The sequence below is a fragment of the Bubalus kerabau genome, chromosome 10 (assembly GCF_029407905.1).
Source record: "Bubalus kerabau isolate K-KA32 ecotype Philippines breed swamp buffalo chromosome 10, PCC_UOA_SB_1v2, whole genome shotgun sequence".
In the NCBI taxonomy this organism is placed as follows: Eukaryota; Metazoa; Chordata; class Mammalia; order Artiodactyla; family Bovidae; genus Bubalus; species Bubalus kerabau.
The window spans coordinates 9,094,405-9,117,074 of record NC_073633.1 but is presented as its reverse complement, the minus strand read 5'-3'; the positions used below and the strand labels follow the sequence as shown (position 1 = coordinate 9,117,074).

Here is a 22,670-nt window from a genome sequence, read left to right as displayed (position 1 = left end):
GGGGAAGCGGAAATAGCTCCAGGACCGGGGCGCGGAGCTGAGGGGCGCGTGCGCACTCGGCGGCTGACGGAGACGTCTCCCAGAGATCTTTTCCGGAAGCTTGCTGGAGTGAAATAGTAGTTGCTTTGTCAGCGGTCTGGGGACCACAACAGATTCGACGCAGAGGACCAACCTGCGATTCCGAGTCAGGGTTGGGTTGGGTTCTCCCCCGCCCCTACCCCGGCGCCTCTCTAGAGATGCTCTTGGGAGCAAGGCCCGCCCACTGCACTCGCTGAGCCAGCGCTTCCGCCCTCCCTTTCCTCCAAGCAAGATGGCTGAGGAGCAGGAGTCTGCGCTGCAGCTCCCTCCCTCAACTGCTCCCGAAGCTGAAGTGCCTACCGAGGTCTCCCCAGAAACAGCCACTCCGGAGCCCCCTTCTTCTGCTGCAGTCTCTCCGGGAACAGAGGAACCTGTCGGTGACACCAAGAAAAAAAGTAATTTTCAGAGCACTGTCTCTCTGGGCAGAGGCGGGAGGTTGAGGTTGTGTTCGAAAAGGGATGGAGGCTAATAAGCAAAAATAGGGTAGGGCCGGTTCCAGACGAGGTTCTTGACCAGTCAGGAGAAAGGAAGTATACTTTTCGGCTTTCGAGACGTTTGAGTTGAGTGCCTCGAAAGAAAAGCTATCCCTAGAGGCGCCTTCGTGATGTGGTGCTGGGTTTTAAAACCGTGTACTCTCATCTTCCTTTGAAATAGCCAGACTGCGAGCTATGTGAGGGTGGGAGCACTGTGGGATCTTGGTAGCTCCGAGTACTTAATGCGAGATCTAATTATTTGAATAGTGACTTTAGCTGATACTGATTGTTGTTCAGTCGCTCAGTCGTTTCGGACTCGGTGTGACCCCATGGACTGCAGTACTCCAGGCTTCCCTCACCTTCACCATCTCCCGGAGTCTGCTCAAACTCATGTCCGTTGAGTCGGTGATGCCATCCAGCCATCTAGGTGGTAAGGATAGTCTGTAGCAGATCTGAAGTAGAATCCACACCTTCCAACTAGGTCACCGGTTTTTTTATACCAAATGGGTGTGAACTCATCTTGGACCAAAAAACGGGTTTTGAACACTGCTAAGGGAAAACCGAAAATATTAGCATAGCCTTAAAAAAAAAAAAAAAGTAACACCATTTTGGAATCTTTGTAACGAATTACATTCATTACAAATCATTTCATTGCTTGAACTCGCTGTCCTCAACCCTTTATTGCTTGAGAATTAGTTCACCATTGTAAAATACAGAAATTCCTTTGTAAAATGCAGAAATTCCTAAGTGGAGCACTCTGTAGAGTTGCCTATGAGAAAAGCAGGAAATCATTTTTGTCTCGAGTCTTAAAGTGTAGGTATGGCATTTTGTGCTTACTGATCTCTAGGCCCTTCATCCAACTTCATTTTCTACTGCTGTGGAGTGTAATTGTCTGTCCCATCATTGTCCCTCTTGTAAGTCAGACTGACTCTACATTTGAGGGAAGTCTTTTCTGTCGTTTCCAGCTGATGCACAGTAGGGGAACAAAACCCTGTAATTATTTCTGTAGATAACCACTAAAATCGTCCTTAAGATGAATCCCTTGAGTTTTACAGATCCTCTTATTTTTTTGGAGTCGTTGTGTTAGTTTCAGAGGTACAGTGAAGTGAATCAGTTATACATGTATCCACTCTTTAAGATTCATTTCTCATGTTGGTGATGACAGAGTATTGAGTAGCATGCCTTGTGCTGTACAGTAGGTCCCTATTAGTTATCTGTTTTATATATAGTAGTGTTGTGGAGAAGGCACTGGCACCCCACTCCAGTACTCTTGCCTGGAAAATCCCATGGATGGAGGAGCCTGGTGGGCTGCAGTCCATGGGGTCGCAAAGAGTCGGACACGACTGAGCGACTTCACTTTCACTTTTCACTTTCATGCATTGGAGAAGGAAATGGCAACCCACTCCAGTGTTCTTGCCTGGAGCATCCCAGGGATGGGGGATCCTGGTGGGCTGCCATCTATGGGGTCGCACAGAGTCGGACACGACTGAAGCAACTTCGCAGCAGCAGCAGTGTTGGTCCCTTTTTTTTAAATTTAAATTTATTTATTTTAATTAGAGGCTAATTACTTTCAGTATTGTATTGGTTTTGCCATACATCAACATGAATCCCCCACGGGTGTACACGTGTTCCCAATCCTGAACCCCCCTCCCACCTCCCTTCCCATACCATCCCTCTGGGTCATCCCAGTGCACCAGCCCCAAGCTTCCTGTATCCTGCATCGAATCTGGACTGGCGATTCATTTCTTACATGATATTATACATGTTTCAATGCCATTTTCCCAAATCATCCCCCTCCCTCTCCCACAGAGTCCAAAAGACTGTTCTATACATCTGTGTCTCTTTTGCTGTCTCGCATACAGGGTTATCGTTACCATCTTTCTAAATTCCATATATATGCGTTAGTATACTGTATTGGTGTTTTTCTTTCTGGCTTACTTCACTCTGTATAATAGGCTCCAGTTTCATCCACCTCATTAGAACTGATTCAAATGTATTCTTTTTAATGGCTGAGTAATACTCCATTGTGTATATATACCACCGCTTTCTTATCCATTCATCTGCTGATGGACATTTAGGTTGCTTCCATGTCCTGGCTACTATAAACAGTGCTGCGATGACAAAGACAGAAATATAGGTCAATGGAACAAAAAAGAAAGCCCAGAGATAAACCCCTGCACCTATGGACACCTTATCTTTGACAAAGGAGGCAAGAATATACAATGGAGAAAAGACAATCTCTTTAACAAATGGTGCTGGGAAAACTGGTCAACTGCTTGTAAAAGAATGAAACTAGAACACTTTCTAACACCATACACAAAAATAAACTCAAAATGGATTAAAGATCTCAACGTAAGACCAGAAACTATAAAACTCCTAGAGGAGAACATAGGCAAAACACTCTCCGACATAAATCACAGCAGGATCCTCTATGACCCACCTCCCAGAATAATGTTGTTCCCTTTTATTGCCTTCCAATTTACTCTAAGCCGAAACAGACTTTGAAAGGGTTTGTCTTAATATCTAGCAGTCTCAGTCAACAGTTCACTACGTACTTGACCCTGGAGATCACTGTGAGAACTGTGGCTAAAAAATAACTGCTCACAACCTCGATATGGTCTGTTTTCTTGGGTCTGCTCAATTTATGATTTTTAACCATCCTTTAAAAATCAAGTTTTCATTTTCTGGCTTCTGTGAATATTTGAGTTAGCTTCTCTGATGTCACACTTACTTTCTAGCTATTGAATTTGTACCCTGAAATTGTCATCCTTTTTTGAGGACCTTTTTTGATAGAAAAAAGCTTAAATATATCATATAGTCCACATTTGGTTTAATCTACAGCTTATTGAAGCAGACCCAGATTGTTAGTTCTTGCAGCCCTTTAGGATCATCTGAGGGAGCTTTTGAACTACCAGTGCCAAGGCCCTACTTCCAGAAGATTCTGATTTAATTGATGTAGGCATCTGTATTCTTGTAAATGTTCTCCCAGTTGAGTCTTATGTGTAGCTATGGTTGAGAACTACAAGCAAATTACCTTTTATAGTTTTTTTAAAAATGTATAGCTTTAATTATAAATATTTTTCTTCTGTAGCTTCTTGCCCTTACCTTCTTCAGTAATACAGCTTACTATTTTCTGCTTCACATTCTTGGAATGTGCAGTTGCAGTTGACTGATTGATAGCCCCAGGGAATTTAGGGAACAGGGACCAGGTGGTGTGGAAGATCAGTTAACCAAAATCCGCTTAGTTATCTCCCAGTTCATCTTTTTTCCTTGGATAACTGAGATTAGAATTACCAAGTGGAAGAAGAAAGATAAACTTTAGTAGAAAGATAAACAGTGCATTATGTGTTCCCGATGGCTTCATTCCAGGGATAAACTTGAATAAATTGATCTCAGTAAACTCAGTGACCCAATTTTTTAATACCAAGGAATGGGACAAGAAGGATGTAACAGAATAGAGTTGACTTTAGGAGGCAGCAGAACACTTCTGCTTTCAGTCTTTCTTTTGATTTAATATTTAATTTTTTTTAAATTGAAGTATAGTTAATTTGGGCTTCTCAGGTGGTGCTCTGGGTAAAGAACATGCCTGCCAGTGCAGGAGACTTAAGAGAGTCGGGTTTGATCCCTGGGTCAGGAAGATCCCCTGGAGGAGGGCTTGGCAACCCACTCCAGTACTCTTGCCTGGAGAATCCCCTGGACAGAGGAGGCTGGAGGGCTACAGTGTGTAGGGTTGCAGAGAGTCAGCTATGACTGAATCAACCTAGCAAGCATGTGCATAGTTAATGTACAGTGTTGTGTTGTGTTAGTTTCAAGTGTCCAGCAAAGTGATTCAGTTACATGAGTGTGTATTGCTCAATCATGTCCAACTCTGTAACCCTATAGACTATAGGCCACCAGGCTCCTCTGTCCATGGGATTTTCCAGGTGAGAATACTGAAGTGGGTTGCTATTTCCTACTCCAGGAGATCTTCCTGACCCACGGATCCAACCCAAGTCTCTTATCTCCTGCATTGCCATGTGGATTCTTTACTTCTGTGCCACCTGGGAAGCGCCTATTCAGCTAAACATATATGTATAGATTCTTTGTCATATTCTTTTCCATTGTACATTATCACAAGATAATTGAGTATAGTCCTGTTTACCTGTTTTATATCTGCTACTGCTAAGTCGCTTCAGTCATGTCCAACTGTGTGACCCCATGGACTACAGCCTACCAGGCTTCTCCGTCCGTGGGATTCTCCAGGCAAGAACACTGGAGTGGGTTGCCATTTCCTTCTCCAGTGCATGAAAGTGGAAAGTGAAAGTGAAGTCGCTCAGTCGTGTCTGACTCTTAGCGACCCCATGGACTGCAGCCTACCAGGCTCCTCCATCCATGGGATTTTCCAGGCAAGAGTACTGGAGTGGGGTGCCATTGCCTTCTCTGCCGTTTTATATCTAGTAGTATATATTAATCCCAAACTCCTAATATATTCCTCTCCCCTTTGCTGCTGCTGCTAAATCGCTTCAGTCTCGTCCGACTCTGTGCGACCCCATAGACGGCAGCCCACCAGGCTCCTCTGTCCCTGGGATTCTCTAGGCAAGAACACTGGAGTGGGTAGCCATTTCCTTTTTCACCTCTCCTCTTTGGTAACTATGAATTTGTTTTTTATGTTTGTGACTCGGTTTCTATTTTGTAAATAAGTTCATTTGTATCATTTTTTTAGATTCCACATATAAGTTGTATCATATGATAATTATCTTTTTCTGTCTGACTTAATATGATCTCTAGATCCATCCCTGTTGCTGCAAGTGGCATTATTCTGTTCTGTTTTTCGCTGAGTGGTACTCCATGTCTTTTTTCCCATTTGTCTGTTGATGAATACTTAGGCTTCTTCCATATCTTGGCTATTTTAATAGTGCTGCTGTGAACATGTGGGTGTGTTACTGTTTTCTCCACATACATGCCCAGGAGTGGGATTGCAGAGTTTTATGGTAACTAGTTTTTAAGGAACCTCCATACTGGTCTCCATAATGTCGGTTAATTACATTCCCACCAACAATGTAAGAGGGCTCCTTTTTCTCCACACCCTCTCCATCATTTATTACTTGTAGACTTAATGATGCCCATTCTGATTGATGTGACTTCATGGTAGCTTTGATTTGTATTTCTCTAATAATTAGCAGTATTGAGCATCTTTTCAAATGCCTTTTGACCATCTGTGTCTTCTTTGGAGAAATACCTGTTTAGGGCTTTTGCCCATCTTCTAATTGGGCTGTTTGGGTTTTTTTGATACTAAGTTGTAAGAACTCTTTGTGTATTTTGGAAATTAATCCCTTGTCTGTTACTTTATTTGTAGATATTTTCTCCCAGTCCATGGGTTGTCTTTTTGTTTCCTTGATGGTCTCTTTCACTGTGCCAAAGCTTTTAACTATTAATTAGGTCCTGTTTGGTTACATTTGTTGTTATTTCCAGTACTGAAAGAGACAGATTCAGAAAAATGTTGCATTTTATGTCAGAGTGTTCTGCCTGTGTTTTCCCCTAGGAATTTTATAGTATCCAGTCTTATATTTTAGGTCTTTAATATATTTTGAGTTTATTTGTGTATGTGGTGGTAGTGGATGTTCTGATTTCATTCTTTTACATGTAGCTGTCTAGTTTTCCCAGCAGCACTTACTGAAGAAACTCTCTTCTTCATTGTCTATTCTTGTCTCCTTAGTAGTGGATTACTTGACCATAAGTGTGTGGTTTCATTTCTGGGCTTTCTCTCCTGTTTGATTGACCTTGTGTCTGTTTTTGTGTCAGTACTGTCTGGTTTTGGTGACTGTAGCATTGTGCTGCTGCTGCTAAGTCTCTTCAGTCGTGTCCAACTCTGTGCGACACCATAGACAGCAGCCCACCAGGCTCCCCCGTCCCTGGGATTCTCCAGGCAAGAACACTGGAGTGGGTTGCCATTTCCTTCTCCAATGCGTGAAAAGTGAAAGTGAAGTCGCTCAGTCGTGTCCGACTCTTAGCGACCCCATGGACTGCAGCCTACCAGGCCCCTCCGTCCATTGGATTTTCCAGGCAAGAGTACTGGAGTGGGGTGCCATTGCCTTCTCCAGACTGTAGCATTGTAGTATAGTCTAAAGGCAAGGAGTGTGATTCCTCCAGCTCTGTTCTTTCTCACGGTTGTTGAAATACTTGTTTTAGTTCTGTGAAAAATGCCATTGGTAATTTGATAGGAATTAAATTGAATCTAGATTGTCTTGGGTGGTGTAGTCATTTTAACTAGTATGATTCATCCAATCCAAGAACACAGTATATCGTTATCGTTCTTTTGTGTTGTCTTCGGTTTCTTTCATCAGTGTCTTACAGTTTTTGGAATACAAGGTTTTTGCCTCCTTATTTAGGTTAATTCCTAGCTATTTGATTGTTTTTCATGTGATGGTAAGTGAAATTGTTTCCCTAATTTCTCTTTCTGGTATTTTGTTGTTAGTCTATGGAAATGCAGCAGATTACTGTACACTAATTTTGTATCCAGCAACTTAAGGGAATTCATTGATGAGGATTTTTGCATCTGTGTTCATCAGTGATACTGGCCTGTAATTTTCTTTTTTTGTGATACCTTTTTCTGGTTTTCCAGCAGGGTGACCTCATAGAATAAGTTAGTAAGTGTTCTTTCCCCTGCGATTTTTGGGAATAGTTTGGGAAGAATAAGCATTAAATCTTGTAAATATTTGGTAGAATTCACCTGTGAAGCCATCTGGTCCTGGACTTTAGTTTATTGGCAGTTTTCGAATTCTTCATTCAGTTTTAGTACTGGTAATTGATCTGTTCATATTTTCTGTTTCTTCCTGGTTCAGTCTTGGAAGATTGTACCTTCCTTAAAATTTATCCATTTCTTCTCAGTTGGCCATTTTATTGGCATATAGTTGCTCAGAGTAGTCTCTTACAATCCTTTGTATTTCTGTGGTGTCTATTGTAACGTCTTTTTCATTTCTGATTTTATTGATTTGGGCCCTCTTCCTTTTTTTCTTGATGAGTCTGACTAAAGGTTTATCAAGTTTGTTTATCTTTTCAAAGAACCAGCTTTCAGTTTACGTGATCTTTGTCTTTATTTCATTGACTTCTGCTCCGATCTTTATTTTTTCTTTCCTCCTAACTTTGGATTTTCTTTGTTGTTCTTTCTCCATTTGCTTTAGATGTTAGGTGAGGTTGTTTGAGATTTTTCTTGTTCCCAAAGTAAATCTGTATCACTGTCAACTTTCCTTTTAGAGCTACTTTTGCTGTGTTTCATAGGTTTTGGATCATCGTTCGTTTTCATTTGTCTCTAGGTACTTTTTATTTCCTCTTTGATTTCCTCAGTGATGCATCGATTGTTTAGCTTCCATGTGTTTGTGTTTTTTTGCAGTTTTTTTCCAGTAGTTTATTTCTAACCCTGCATTGTTGTGGTCAGAAAAGATGCTTGATATGAATTCAGTTTTCTTCAGTTTACCAAAGCTGGCTTTGTGGCACAGCATGTAATCTATCCTAAAGAATGTTCCCCGTGCATTTGAGAAGAATGTGTATTCTGCTGCTTTTGGATGGAACACTCTATAAATATCAGTTGAGTCAGTCTAGTCTAATGTGTCATTTAAGACCTATATTTCCTTATTGATTTTTCTGTCTGGATAATCTGTCCCTTAATGTAAGTGGGGTGTTAAAAGTCGCCAACTATTGTTGTGTTACTGTCATTTACTCCTTTTATATATGTTAACATTTGCCTTATACGTTGAGGTGTTTCTCTGTTGGGTGCATGTATGTTTACAATTGTTATATCTTCTTGGCGCGATCCTTTCATTATTATGTAGTGTCTGTCTTTGTCTCTTGTAACAGTCTGTATTTAAAGTGTATATTGTCTGATACAGCTGTTGCAGCTGTGGCTTTCATTGGGTTTCCATTTGTGTGGATACCTTTTTCCATTCCCCACGCTTTCTGTCTATATGTATGTTTAGATCTGAAGGGTTTCCCTGGCAACTATACAGATTTTGTTTTTGTATCCATTTAACCAGTCTTTTTTGGTTGAAGCATTTAGTCTCTTTTCTCTTAAAGTAATTATTGATATCTATGTTCCTATTGCCATGAAATTAAAAGACACTTACTCCTTGGAAGGAAAGTTATGACCAACCTAGATAGCATATTAAAAAGCAGAGACATTACTTTGCCAACAAAGGTCCGTCTAGTCAAGGCTATGGAGAAGGCAATGGCAACCCACTCCAGTACTCTTGCCTGGAAAATCCCATGGGTGGAGGAGCCTGGCAGGCTGAAGTCCATGGGGTCGCGAAGAGTCAGAGACGACTGAGCGACTTCACTTTGACTTTTCACTTTCATGCATTGGAGAAGGAAATGGCAACCCACTCCAGTGTTCTTGCCTAGAGAATCCCAGGGATGGGGGAGCCTGGTGGGCTGCCATCTATGGGGTCACACAGAGTCGGACACAACTGAAGCGATAAGGAAAGTCAAGGCTATGGTTTTTCCAGTGGTCATGTATGGATGTGAGAGTTGGACTGTGAAGAAAGCTGAAGAATTGATGCTTTTGAACTCTGGTGTTGGAGAAGACTCTTGAGAGTCTTGGAAGAAGAGACTCCCTCTTCTTCCAAGGGGACTGCAAGGAGATCCAACCAGTCCATCCTAAAGGAGATCAGTCCTGGGTGTTCATTGGCAGGATTGATGCTGAAGCTGAAACTCCAATGCTTTGGTCACCTCACGCGAAGAGTTGACTCATTGGAAAAGACTCTGATGCTGGGAGGGATTGGGGGCAAGAGGAGAAGGGGACGACAGAGGATGAGATGGCTGGATGGCATCACTGACTCGATGGATGTGAGTCTGGGTGAACTCCGGGAGTTGGTGATGGACAGGGAGGCCTGGTGTGCTGTGATTCATGGGGTCACAAAGAGTTGGACACGACTGAGCGACTGACCTGAACTGATTGCCATTTTGTTAATTATTTTGGGTTCATCTTTGTAGGTCTTTTTGTTCGCCTTCTTTCATTCTCTTGTGATTTGATGAGTATCTTTTGTGTTACGTTTGGATCCCTCTTTCTTTTCTGTATGAATGTCTGTTAATAGATTTCTGTCTTGCAGTTACCTTGAGGTGTTTATGTAGGTGCCTATACGTATAGGTGCTTGTTTTAAGTTGCTGATCTCTTCATTTTAAAAGCATTTTAGATACTTTACAGTTATACTTTTCCTCTTTTTATAGTTACTGTTTTGATATTATATTTTACATCTGATTTGTTTTATGTATTGTTTAAACTGTCTATTATGGATACAGATGATTTTACTATTTTTGTCTTTAAATTTCCCTGCTAGCTTTGTGTACAAATGATTTCCTGCCTTTATTGCATGTTCGCCTTTACCAGTGAGCTTGTCTGTGTCATAATGTTCTTATTTCTAGTTGTGCCCTTTTCTTTTCCAGCTACAAAAGTTTCTTTAGCATTTTTTGTAACGCTGGTGGTACTGAGTTTTTCCAGCTTTTTTTTTTAATCTTTAAAGTTTTTGATTTCCTCATCATATCTGAATGAGAGCCTTGCTGGATAGTGTGTTCTTGGTAGTAAGTTTTTCTCTGTCATCACTTTAAGTATATCATGCCTCTCCCTTCTGACCAGAATTAAAAAATCAGCTAGTAGCCTTATGGAAGTTCCCTTGTATGTTTTATACATACAAGTATTTTGTTTATCTTCAATTTTTGTCATTTTGTTTACAATGTGTTGTATATTTCTCTGTTAAGTAATCCTGTATGGAGCTTTCTTCACTTCCTAGACTTTGGTGACTGTTTGCTTCCCTAGTTTAGGGAAATTTTCAGATATCTTTTCAGATATTTTCAGATATCTCTTCAGATATTTTCTCAGGCTCTCTCTTCTCTCTCTCTCTCGCTTGCTCTCTCTCTCTCTCCTCTCTCTCTGTTCCCCTTCTAGGGTATAATGTGAATATTACACCTTTAATGTTGTCCCAGAAGTCTCTTAAACTATCCTCATTTCTTTTCATTCTTTTTTCTGTTTGGCAGCAGTGATTTCCACTATTTTGTCAGAACTAATCATTCTTCTGCCTTATTGTTAAAAAAACTTCGAATTTTTTTGTTAAGTGAAGTAACTTCTGGAGAAAAATTCATAGTCTTTCTATTTGCATCTTTGTATTTTGAATTACTGAAACGTTTGATTTCTCTGAAACCTTTTTGGCCCTAGTTGATATATTTTCTTTTTAATAATTTGTATTGTTTTCCTTCATTAAAAAGTTTATTGTAGAAAACTTGGTAATTACAAATAGCACAAGTAATATCAAGTAATAATCACCTATAATACTCCTACTAGGAAATACTATTTTGGAGCATATTCTACATTTACATGAATATGTGCCTGTGATGGTTTTAATGAAATTGAAATCATTTTCAGTTTTATATGTGATTATGCTGTTTTATTGGAGAAGGCAATGGCACCCCACTCCAGTACTTTTGCCTAGAAAATCCCATGGACGGAGGAGCCTGGTGGGCTGCAGTCCATGGGGTCACTAGAGTCGGACACGACTGAGCGACTTCACTTTCACTTTCCACTTTCATGCATTGGAGAAGGAAATGGCAACCCACTCCAGTGTTCTTGCCTGGAGAATCCCAGGGAGGGGAAGCCTGGTTGGCTGCCATCTATGGGGTCACACAGAGTCGGACACGACTGAAGCGACGCAGCAGCAGCATGCTGTTTTATATGTAATACTTTTTGATAAATTTTAATACTATAAAATATGCTTTATAATACTTATCTTTAATGGTAGCTTAATTATCTTATGGTTTAATGAGTGAGTTATATGATACTGCTGTAAATACTCTATACATAATCATTTAATCTTTTTAACAATCTTACCAGGTTTCTGCTATTATCCTCATTTTATAAGTGGAGAAAGTGTAGTATGGAGAGATTAAAGGGCTTACCTAGATACATGTATACATACCTGGCAAGTGGCAGAGCCAAGACTTTGAACTCAGGGAGCTCAGAGTGTGTGTTCTTTAACTTTACTATAGTATATAACTTCTATCATAGAGTATAATATCTTTTATTTAACAATCCCCTCTAAATATCTTTGTTGGAAATTTAGATTTATCTTTTTTTAATTAAAAATAAATGTTTCAATGAAAGTGAAATTCTTCTAAATGAATCTGTTCATGTCTTGTATTTTTAATCTCAGGCATGCCTCCAGGATCCTGAGTACATAAACTGTGTATTGATTGAAGATTTCAGCTTTCTAACGCCTTTTATATCCTATCCTCTTTAGGCGCATCAGCATACTTGTCAGTATAGTTCATCATTGAACAGCATGAGTTTGAACTAAGCAGGTCTGCTTATATCTTCACACGTGGCTCAGTGGTAAAGACTCTGCCTGCTGATGCAGCAGAGGCTGGTTCAATCCCTGGGTCGGAAAGATCTCTTGTTGAGGAAATGGCAACCCACTCTAGTATCCATGCCTGGAAAATCCCATGGACAGAGGAGTCTGGTGGGTCCATGGACTTACAAAGAGTCAGACGACTTGGCAACTGAGCAGCAAGTTACTTATACATGGATTCTTTTCAATAAATACCTACCAGAATAATAGATAATCCATTGTAGGTTGAATCTGTGGATGCATAAGTTATAGGTGGATTTTCAACTGTATAGACATTGATGCCCTCAGTTCCTGTTTTGACCAGGGTCAACTGTTTGTTTTTGTTTTCCTTTACAGTTGACATTCTGCTAAAGGCTGTGGGAGACACTCCTATAATGAAAACAAAGAAATGGGCTGTAGAGCGAACCCGAACCATCCAAGGACTCATTGACTTCATCAAAAAGTTCCTTAAACTTGTGGCTTCAGAACAGTTGGTATGAAACCAATGGTGGTCATTTACCTACAGAAATTCACAGAGCATTCATCTCTCAGTATCCAGGGGGGAGGGGATTGATTCCAGGACCATCTTCTGTAGATGCTCAGGTTCCTTATATAAAATGGCATATTTGCATATAATCTGTACATGTTCTCCCATATACTTTAAATCACTTTTAGATCCCTTATGATACCTTATACTATGTAAATAGTTGCCAGTACCCAACAAATTAAAGTTTTGCATTTTGGAACTTTCTGAAATTTTTCTCTCCAAATGTTTTTTCATCACAATTGGGTGCATCTGAGGGAGCATTCAGAGCCCATGGATTCAGAGGGGGAACTATAGTTCTAGGCGACAATGAATAACTTGTATAGAAATACATATGGAGCCACATATGTTACTTCAGTAATATCCTTTTATTTCTTTTGTTAGTGGAATTTCTGTGCTTTATTGAAGGATTCTCTGGTGAACTCTGAAATGAAATGAATTTTTTTAGCCTACTGTATTGGTTTTCCTCAAAAAGTCACTGAATGCCCATGCAGAAAGATCTATCCTAGAATATTGGTACAGAGAGTTCTGGAGTTCTCTTTGTTCTGGTGTCAGTATTGCATCCTTCCCGTTCTTCTCAAGGTAAGCAGTGCACCTGTGCCATGTGCTGTGGAAGAACTAAGAGATGCTCAATTCTTCCTTCATGAGCTTGAACTGCAGAAATCTGCTTATACGCAGCCCTTGAACAACATGAGTTTGAACTGCAGAAATCCATGTATATGTGGATTTTTTTCAAATACATAGTGTACCGCTACACGACCAACAGTTGGTTGAATCTGCCTTGTATACCTAGGTTTTTGACTGCTCAGAGGGTTGGCATCCCTCCCCCTTGTTTCTAAGGGTCAGCTGTATTCATTTCATACTGTGGTACATGTTAAGCATTTCATGCCAGATTGTTAGGATTACGATTTTAAATGCCACTGGTTTTGAATTTGGTATTTGACCACAGAAACTTAAACGTCTGCATGGATTTGACTTTTTGTCACATATATTAATATATAAAATACTTTTATCTTCAGATCACACTCTTGGTCCGTGTTAACACATAATGTATAAGTGGATACGTAATTGAAGAATCATTAACTGTTTTTTGAATACAATTATGTATATGGATTGGGAAGGGATATAGTTGCTGTGAACACAGGAATGAGAACTGGTAAAATGAATGAAGTGATTATTAAGTGAGGTTTGTTGGAATTTATCTCTTTTTGTCAGTGAAGAAGAAAGTACTCTGATCTAAGATTTTGATGGTAATTGGTTTTCACGGAAGTGTCATGTCATGAGTACAAAAGTTAAGTGCAAGATAGGTTAATCACCACAAGTTAACTTGAGATAAGGATAGCATAAAGCCAGGGATTCCTCCAAAGGAAGTTGAAAGGGGAAAGTGTTGGAGATTTTTGAGTTTTACAGGTGAACAGCTCCATTTGTGACCACTTGGAATGAGAAAATCATGTTTTCTAAAGAGTGCCATAAAGAATTTGATTAAATTTCAGAGATGGGCAAGAAGATTATAGTGTCATCCACTTGCATATGGTAGCTAAAACCTGAGGAACACAGGACCTTGCCTAGAGGCCAAGTCTAAATGGAATAGTTAGGGGGATGAGGACATACACTTAAGAGACTACTAAGGGTAGAGCATGAAGAGTTGGAGGTAACTAGAGGAGAACCAAGTAATTCAGGCATTACTTTTAGAAATTTGTAGATAGAAGAAAAGACAAAACAGTGCTTTGTTCTATGTTAATGTTAGAATTTTGACAGTTTGTATTGCCTATATTCAATAATCTGAAAGGACTTCATTGTATTTTGTATTGCCTGTAGTCAGTAATCTGAAAGAACTTGGTTGATGTCAACATGTATTTGGTTGAACCACGTGAAGTTTTCATTCATGAATCATTTTGACCCAAAAAAACGCCAGCAATTTCATATGGTCCAATTTTAAGCTTCTATAGTGAATATGACTATCTTTTCCCTGTTGAGCAATAGAAAGCATAAAAATCATCTTTTTATCACTTTTCTAGATGAAACTAGAACTAACGTCTTCTAGCTTCTTAGAGCTGCTACTGTCGTTCAGTTGCTGTTGTCTCTTACTATTTGCGACCCCATGGACTGCAGGACACCAGGCCTCCCTGTCCCTCACCATCTCTTGGAGTTTGCTCAAACTCATATCCACTGAGTCAGTGACACCATCCAACCATCTCATCCTCTTTCGCCCCCTTTTGCTGCCCTCAGTCTTTCCCAGCATCAGGATCTTTTTCAATAAGTCGGCTGTTCACATCAAGTGGCCAAAATATTGGAGCTTCAGCTTCAGTATCAGTCGTTCCAGTGAATATTCAGGATTGATTTCCTTTAGGATTGACTGGTTGGATCTCCTTGCAGTCCAAGAGACTCTCAAGCGTCTTCTCCAACACCACAGTTTGAAAGCATCAAACCCTTTGGCTCTCAGCCTTCTTTATGGTCCAACTCTCAGATCCATTCATGACTACTGGAAAAACTATAGCTTTGACTATATGGACCTTTGTTGGCAAAGTGATGTCTTGCTTTTTTAATATGCTGTCTAGGTTTGTCATAGCTTTTCTTCAAAGGAGTAAATGTCTTTTAATTTCATGGCTGCAGTCACCATCTGGACCCTACATTATTTTAGCAAAATAAATGTCAAAAGAAAAAGTAATGCTGGGGATTCTGGGAAGATAGCAGTGGTGTCAGAAGGCATGAATTCCCACTAAAACAGTCAACTAGAAAGTAAAACCAAATCCCCATAGTCAGTCTACTTAAGACTCAGATGACAGTATCCTCGTGAACCCTAAGATTCAAGTTGGTAGAAATTCCCAACAACTACAGGATCTGTGTCTTATTAGCAGATGTGCTGCCAAAATATGCAAGCAACCTATCAATAGATAAGTGGATAGAAGATGTGAACACACACACAGAGCACAGTGGAATACTTGTTCAGTCACCAGGTTGTGTCCAACTCTTCATGACCCCATGGACTGCAACACACCAGGCTTCTCTGTCCCTCACCATCTCCCTGAGTTTTCCCAAGTTCATGTCCATTGCATCAGTGATACCATCCAACCATCTCCTCCTGTGTTGTCCTCTTCTCCTTCTGCCTTCACTCTTTACCAGCATCAGGGCCTGAAGAGTCAGCTGTTCACATCAGGTGGCCAAAGTATTGGGGCTTCAGCATCAGTCCTTGCCAAAGATGGAAAAGGTGTATACAGTCAGCAAAAAGAAGACCTGAAGTGACTGTAGCTCAGATCATCAGCTTCTCCTAACAAAATTCAGGCTTAGCCTAAAGAAAGCAGGGAAAACCAGTAGGCCAACCAGGTGTGACTTAAATCCCCTGTGAATATACAGTGGAAGTGATGAATAGATTCAAGGGGTTAGATCTAGTAAACAGTACCTGAAGAATTATGGACAGAGGTCCATAATATCGTATTCAGTTCAGTTCAGTCGCTCAGTCGTGTCTGACTCTGGGACCCCATGAATCGCAGCACACCAGGCCTCCCTGTCCATCACTAACACCCGGAGTTCCCTCAAACTCAGGTTGATCGAGTTGGTGATGCCATCCAGCCATCTCACCCTCTGTCGTCCCCTTCTCCTCTTGCCCCCAATCCCTCCCAGCATCAGAGTCTTTTCCAATGAGTCAACTCTTCGCATGAGGTTCGCCAGAGTATTGGAGTTTCAGCTTCAACATCAGTCCTTCCAATGAACACCCAGGACTGATCTCCTTTAGGATGGACTGGTTGGACCTCCTTGCAGTCCAAGGGACTCTCAAGAGTCTTCTCCAACACCACAGTTCAAAAGCATCAATTCTTCGGCTCTCAGCTTTCTTCACAGTCCAACTCTCACATCCATACGTGACCACAGGAAAACCATAGCCTTGACTAGACGGACCTTTGTTGGCAAAGTAATGTCTCTGCTTTTGAATATGCTATCTAGGTTGATCATAACCTTCCTTCCAAGGAGTAAGCGTCTTTTAATTTCATGGCTGCAATCACCATCTGCAATGATTTTGGAGCCCCGAAAAATAAAGTCTGACACTGCACTGTTTGCACTGTTTCCCCATCTATTTGCCATGAAGTGATGGGACCAGATGCCATGATCTTAGTTTTCTGAATGTTGAGCTTTAAGGCAACTTTTTCACTCTCTTTCACTTTCATCCAGAGGCTTTTTAGTTCCTCCTCACTTTCTGGTGTCATCTGCATATCTGAGGTTATTGATACTTCTCCCGGCATTCTTGATTCCAACTTGTGCTTCTTCCAGCCCAGCATTTCTCATGATGTACTCTGCATATAAGTTAAATAAGCAGGGTGACAATATACAGCCTTGACGTACTCCTTTTCCTATTTGGAACCAGTCTGTTGTTCCATGTCCACTTCTAACTGTTGCTTCCTGACCTGCATATAGACAGCAAACAAAACCATCCCAAAGAAAAAGAAAGAAGCCAAAATTGTCTGAGGAAGATTTACAGATAACTGAATGGAATGCTACTGAGCCATTAGAAAGAAAATTTGCCATTTGCAGCAACATGGATGGACTTGAAAAACATTATGCTAAGTGAAATAAGTCAGAGAAAGACAAATACTGTATGATATCACCTATTCATGGAAACCAAAAAATACAAAAAACCAGTGAATATAACAAACAAGAAGCAGACTTAACAGATACAGAGAAACTAACGGTTTCCAGTGGTGGGAGTAGGGTACAATATAAGGCTGGAGAAGAGGGATGTAAGACAGTTGGATGCAAGATAGGATGGAGGATGTATTGTACAACACGGGGCACATAGCCTATGTTTTGTAATAACTGTAAATAGAAAGTAGCCCTTAAGAATTGTATTAAAAAAATTTTTTTTAACTTAAAAAAAGAACTTCAGCCTGGAGTGTTTGGTTGCTCAGGCTCTGGGATGTGTCTTGGGGAGAGGTGGAATGAAATGTTGAAAGAATGTGAGGGACTTCCCAGATGGTCCAGCAGTTAAGAATCTGCCTTGCAATGCAGGGAACCTGAGTTAGACCCCTGGTTGGGGACCTAGGGTCCTACATGCCATGGAGCAGCTAAGCCTGTGTGATGGCAACTGCTGAGCTTCCACACCACAACTAGAGAGTTCTGTGCACCACAATGAAGAAAAGAATGAGAAGACAAGAAATACTGAGTATGAACAAAGGAGAGTAAACATATAGATACCAGGAGTCCCTGAAGAAGAAAACCAAAGCAGAGGAACAAGACAAATACTTAGAACTATAATTCAAAAGAAATTTCTTCTAAAAAGATTTGAAACTACATATTGAAAAAACTTACCAAGATCCTGAAAATACTAATCCAGGGCAACCATCACCAAAACACATTCTGGCAAGATAACTGGACATGAAATAAAAAGAAAAATCCCTTGGACATCTAGGGCGAAAAGATCATGGCTTAGGATACTTCCAAATGTGACTAGCAGAGATACAAAGAAAGTGTTGAGATAATGGGTTTTGTATACTATTAATGCAAAGCTGGCTTTTAAGGCAGCAACTATTAGCAGTGTGCAAGAACTGAAGAGTATGCTGTTTCCATGAACCCTTCCTACATAATCTAATTGAGAGGTTGTAACAACCAAAACGACTCAAGAGACATGACTTAAAAACAAATCATTAGTCTTTAAAATTTTATCCTCCCACATTCTAGCATTTAGTTAAAGATTGCATTTTGAAATTTTTACCTCCATGTATCCCCCATATAAACTACCTTAATTGCTTTTTATATTAAAGTCATTTTCAGTTGCTAACTCCTGCTACAGCGTTACATAGGTTTCTTACAGTTCTCTACTATATCTGCTGTATTGTCCCTTCGACACTCACAGCATCTTTTGTTGCTTTTGCCTACAGAGTCCTAACTATTACTCTCTTCACCTAGTTAAGTCCAAATTTGGTCCTCAACTTTTTTCTTCCAGAAAGTCTTTCCTAACCAAACGGCTAGGCTAAACTAATGCCACATCTTTGTGCTGCACACCTTCTCAGTTGCATCTTGCCCAAGTATATATTCTTATCTGAGTATGTTTGCTTATGGAACGTGGGAATCACGTTAATCCTCATTTTTGTTCCACACCTTGTGCATTTCCTAGCACATAATAGACACTCAGAGTTTGTCTACTGAAATAAACTAAATTTCATCCAGAGTCCGTTTCGTAATTTAAAGTGTACTAAAAAATAATAAAATCTGTGTTCACTCAGAGTTGAACTGTCAGGAACTAAACACAAATTATTATGTCTCTATCGTAGGAAATTCATGTTAAAATGCACACTGATTTCTGAAATTACGTTAGAACCTTAATCAGTCTTAATAGTGAATTGATATTTGATTATTTTAAATAGTTAAATAAGTGTAACTACTAGTCTATTGAATACATCTACCAAGCGCTTATACTTGACGTGTACGATCTCATTTTATTGTTCCCAGCAGCTTCAAGAAGCATAGGTCCTGTTAGTTTCCGTATTTACAAACAAGCACACAATTTGAAAAAAGTTACTTGGATTTAGAGCCAGAATTCAAACCTGGATCTCAGTAGAACCCCTCCTCTTAGTTGTACTTAGTCGCTCAATCGAGTCTGACTCTGCCAGGACTGTAGCCCACCAGGTTCCTGTGTCCATGGGGATTCTCCAGGCAAGAACTCTGGAGTAGGTTGCCATGCCATCCTCCAGGGGATATTCCCAACCCAGAGGTCAAACCCATTGCGCGTGGATTCTTGACCATTTGAGCCACCAGGGAAGCCCAAGAAATACTGGAGTGGATAGCCTATCCCTTCTTCAGGGGAATTCCTAACCCAGTAATAAAGCTGGGGTCTCATTGCAGGCAGATTCTTTACCAGCTGAGCTACCCAGGAAGCCCTCTCTTCCTTACTTAAGAAGTACTGTTACCACTCTATATTGTCTGAAGGAGAAATGTACGTGATATTTATTCTTGTTCTAGCTGATATCCCAAATAGTGTCTAGTAACCAACTATTTGTGTGTGTGTGTGTGTGTATTTAAGGACAGTGTGTGTATATATATATTTAAGAACTAAAAGATTAGTACCACGGTTAACAACCACTGGGACTCAAACTATCATTAAATGATAGGATTGAAAAGAGTTAGATGACTCATTTGTATAGAATTTGTAAAATTATTTCTGTTTCCCAATAAAACAAACTGAAACCACAAATTTTCTCTAAAGCCATATACTGTGAGTGTATTTCTTTCATATTTCTTCGTAGAATATGCTCATATGTGAAACCCAGGAAATTTTAGTCTTAGAATTTAATATAGACAAAGGAAAATTGTGTTAACCTTCAGTGTTTTGTTTTCTAAAAAGGAAACTATGAAAAGTCACTTAGACACTATGATCTTTTGCTTCAGTATCTTCAGGAATTTTTTTAAATACTAAAATGTTTTAGTAGACACAGACTAGACTGAAACATTTAACAGTGAGTCCTTTAAGGAACAACAAGATTGTAAGGATATTAGATTTCAATTTTGTTACATTTTTTTTCTGTGTCATTTGGCTGCAAGTGACTTTAGGTGATGCAATGGTTAAGAAGCCGCCTGCCAGTGCAGGAGATACAAAATACGCAGGTTCGAGCCCTGGGTCCTGAAGATCCATTGGAGTAGAAAATGGCAACTCACTCCAGTATTCTTGCCTGAAAAGCTGCATGGGCAGGGGAACCTGGCGGGCTACCGTCCATGGAGTCCCGAAGAATTGGACACAGCTGAGCACACAGCACACACTTAAATGTTTTGATTTGGGGCTGTGTGTGTAAAACTTTGTTAAGAGAAACTTTCTCTTTAATTATTAATAAATGAGAATATTGGTGTTTTTTACAAATGTAATTTCTTGAATAAGTCTTTAAAAGCTATTGGTGAAAACAAAAGTTTCTTAGTTATAAAAAGCTGGAAACAAAAATTCTGTTACTCCTCCAAGGGAAAAAAATACTGTTCCAAAAGATCTCATTAATTACTAATTTATGAGAATTAGAAAGAAGGAGTTTAGGGACACTTTGTTCACTTCTGAAGACAAAGAATTTGAGATAGCTGACTGGGAACCAGAAAAATGCAGATTAATCTGAATACCTTTAAAAACGAATCACCATAAATGTTCTTCTTTCTTGCAGTTTATTTACGTGAATCAGTCCTTTGCCCCCTCCCCAGACCAGGAAGTTGGGACCCTCTATGAGGTAAAACATTCCTGCTTTATTTTCTTCGTGGAATATGCTCATCTGTGTATAATGTGATCATTAATTCACATCATTTAAGAGAAGGAAATGGCAACCCACTCCAATATGCTTGCCTGGAAAATGCCATGGACAGAGGAGCCTGGTGGGCTACAGTCCAGGGGGTCGCAAGAGTCTGACATGACTTAGCGACTGAATAACAACAAGTTCATAATTGTCTATCAAAACAAAGAGATTACTTTGTTGTGTCTCTTAACACCTAGAACATAGTTGTGTCTCAATAAATGACGCAGTGATTGAAAAATTAAGGAATGAATAATACAAATAGAAGATGACTGAAATATGACCAAAAAGTGAGATCTCCTTGTTTACCTACAGGGAGTATCCTCCACATTGTTTATATAATCAGTAATCCAGATCTCCCTCCAAGAAATTGAAAAGGAGACTATGTAAGAACGATTTTATTTAGCATCTTTAATGTTTATGATTACTAGTATTTGTCTAATAACAGCTTGTATCTGTTGAAGGAAATAGCCTTTATAGATACATGTACAAGGATATTTATGATACACATAATAATTCTTAGTTTCATCTAAAGATAACAAAAATTGAGTTTAATTTTCATTGCATTTTTTTTCTTTTTGTAGTGTTTCGGCAGTGATGGTAAACTAGTCCTGCATTACTGCAAATCTCAAGCATGGGGATGAACTACAGAGGAAAAGATCTTCCTAACTTAAAAGGAATCTTCACAAAGGAAACTGCTCTGAAAAGTTTTCGTTTTGTGGCAAGAGACTTGTGGTTGTAATCTGTTCAGCATGTATCTACTATGACCCATGTTTATTTAAAATATCCACAGAGTAGATGGACTTACAAAAATGTGATTTGTATTAATACAAAAATCATCATAAAAGATTGACATTAGTATATACCCATTACTACATTTATTCCTTCAGAGGTATCTTCAAGGTATTGAAAAGGAGACTAAGATGATATAAAGCTGCTTTTGTACTACTTCTCAAAATAACTGAAATTGTTTACTTGAATAATTAGCACTCTACTGATTTTTTTTTTTTTTCCCACTCTAAAAGTCAATTTACTGAAAGATTCTTTGGGGGCATATTCAGGGGAGTCCAGTTTGTTTGTGGCAGCGATAGGCCTTTTCTTATTCACATTTCTGTCACCTGTTACCTTGTGAAACAGATTTGCATCGACCAGCTGGCTTTATTACCTTAGTCAGTCAGTAGAGGGCAACCCAGCTGCCAGAAAGAGAAGATAATAGCTATTCCTGCTAATTTCTAGCAAACGTCTAGCCAGGAGAGCACACGTGTTGACACACTGGAAAACTGCTTTAGAGAAGAGTCATGGTTTTGGTTTGTTTTATTGGGAAACAGAAGTAATTTTACAAATTCTAGACAAATGAGTCATTGAACTCTTTCAATCCTATCATTTAATGATTCTTGAGTCCCAGTGGTTATAACTGTGGTATTAAGCTCTCTTTTATTTCTATAGTGTCAGAAACACTCAGTGAGTAAGCTTGGAAGCATCTTTCAGTTTTTTATAATGTATTTTCCAACTTGAAAATGCCCAAAGAATAATTGGAAAATAGCTAGATTTTATGCCATGAATAAAACTATTTTTTTTACTGATGCTATTAAACTGATAATTGCTTTAATAAGATTTAACTTTTTTCTTCATTCTGTATTATATTTGTGATGCAGCATTTTTATAAAACATTCTAATAAATTGGAGTGTTCAAACAGGGTCTGAGGTATGTGCAAGAAATCTAAGTGTTTATTTTCAAAGATAATGAGAATGATATGATTTTGTCAAAGACAAAGTCCTTTGAGTCCCAGAATGTACTTTATGGTTAATGATTTGCCGTACATTATCGTTAGGGAATGCCAAGGAACAATTCATTCAGTTTAAGGTAATGAAATCATGTCCACTTCTCATTTTCTACATGAGAACAAATTTCTAAGCCCCCTTATAATGATGTCCTTGTTTAATAAATTAATGCAACTAGTATTTAGCCCTGAAATAATAT

The 22,670-nt window shown here is 39.4% G+C and overlaps 1 protein-coding gene across 1 annotated transcript; it reads left to right on the top strand.

The window, feature by feature from the left end:
- Window positions 1-13: 13 nt before the first annotated feature.
- On the top strand, window positions 14-22,388 carry ATG12 (autophagy related 12). The gene is made up of 4 exons (XM_055536548.1): window positions 14-473; window positions 12,254-12,390; window positions 20,567-20,629; window positions 21,274-22,388. The coding sequence occupies exons 1-4, from the start codon at window positions 311-313 to the stop codon at window positions 21,331-21,333; spliced, it is 423 nt and encodes a 140-aa protein (XP_055392523.1). The 5' UTR covers window positions 14-310; the 3' UTR covers window positions 21,334-22,388.
- Window positions 22,389-22,670: the final 282 nt, after the last annotated feature.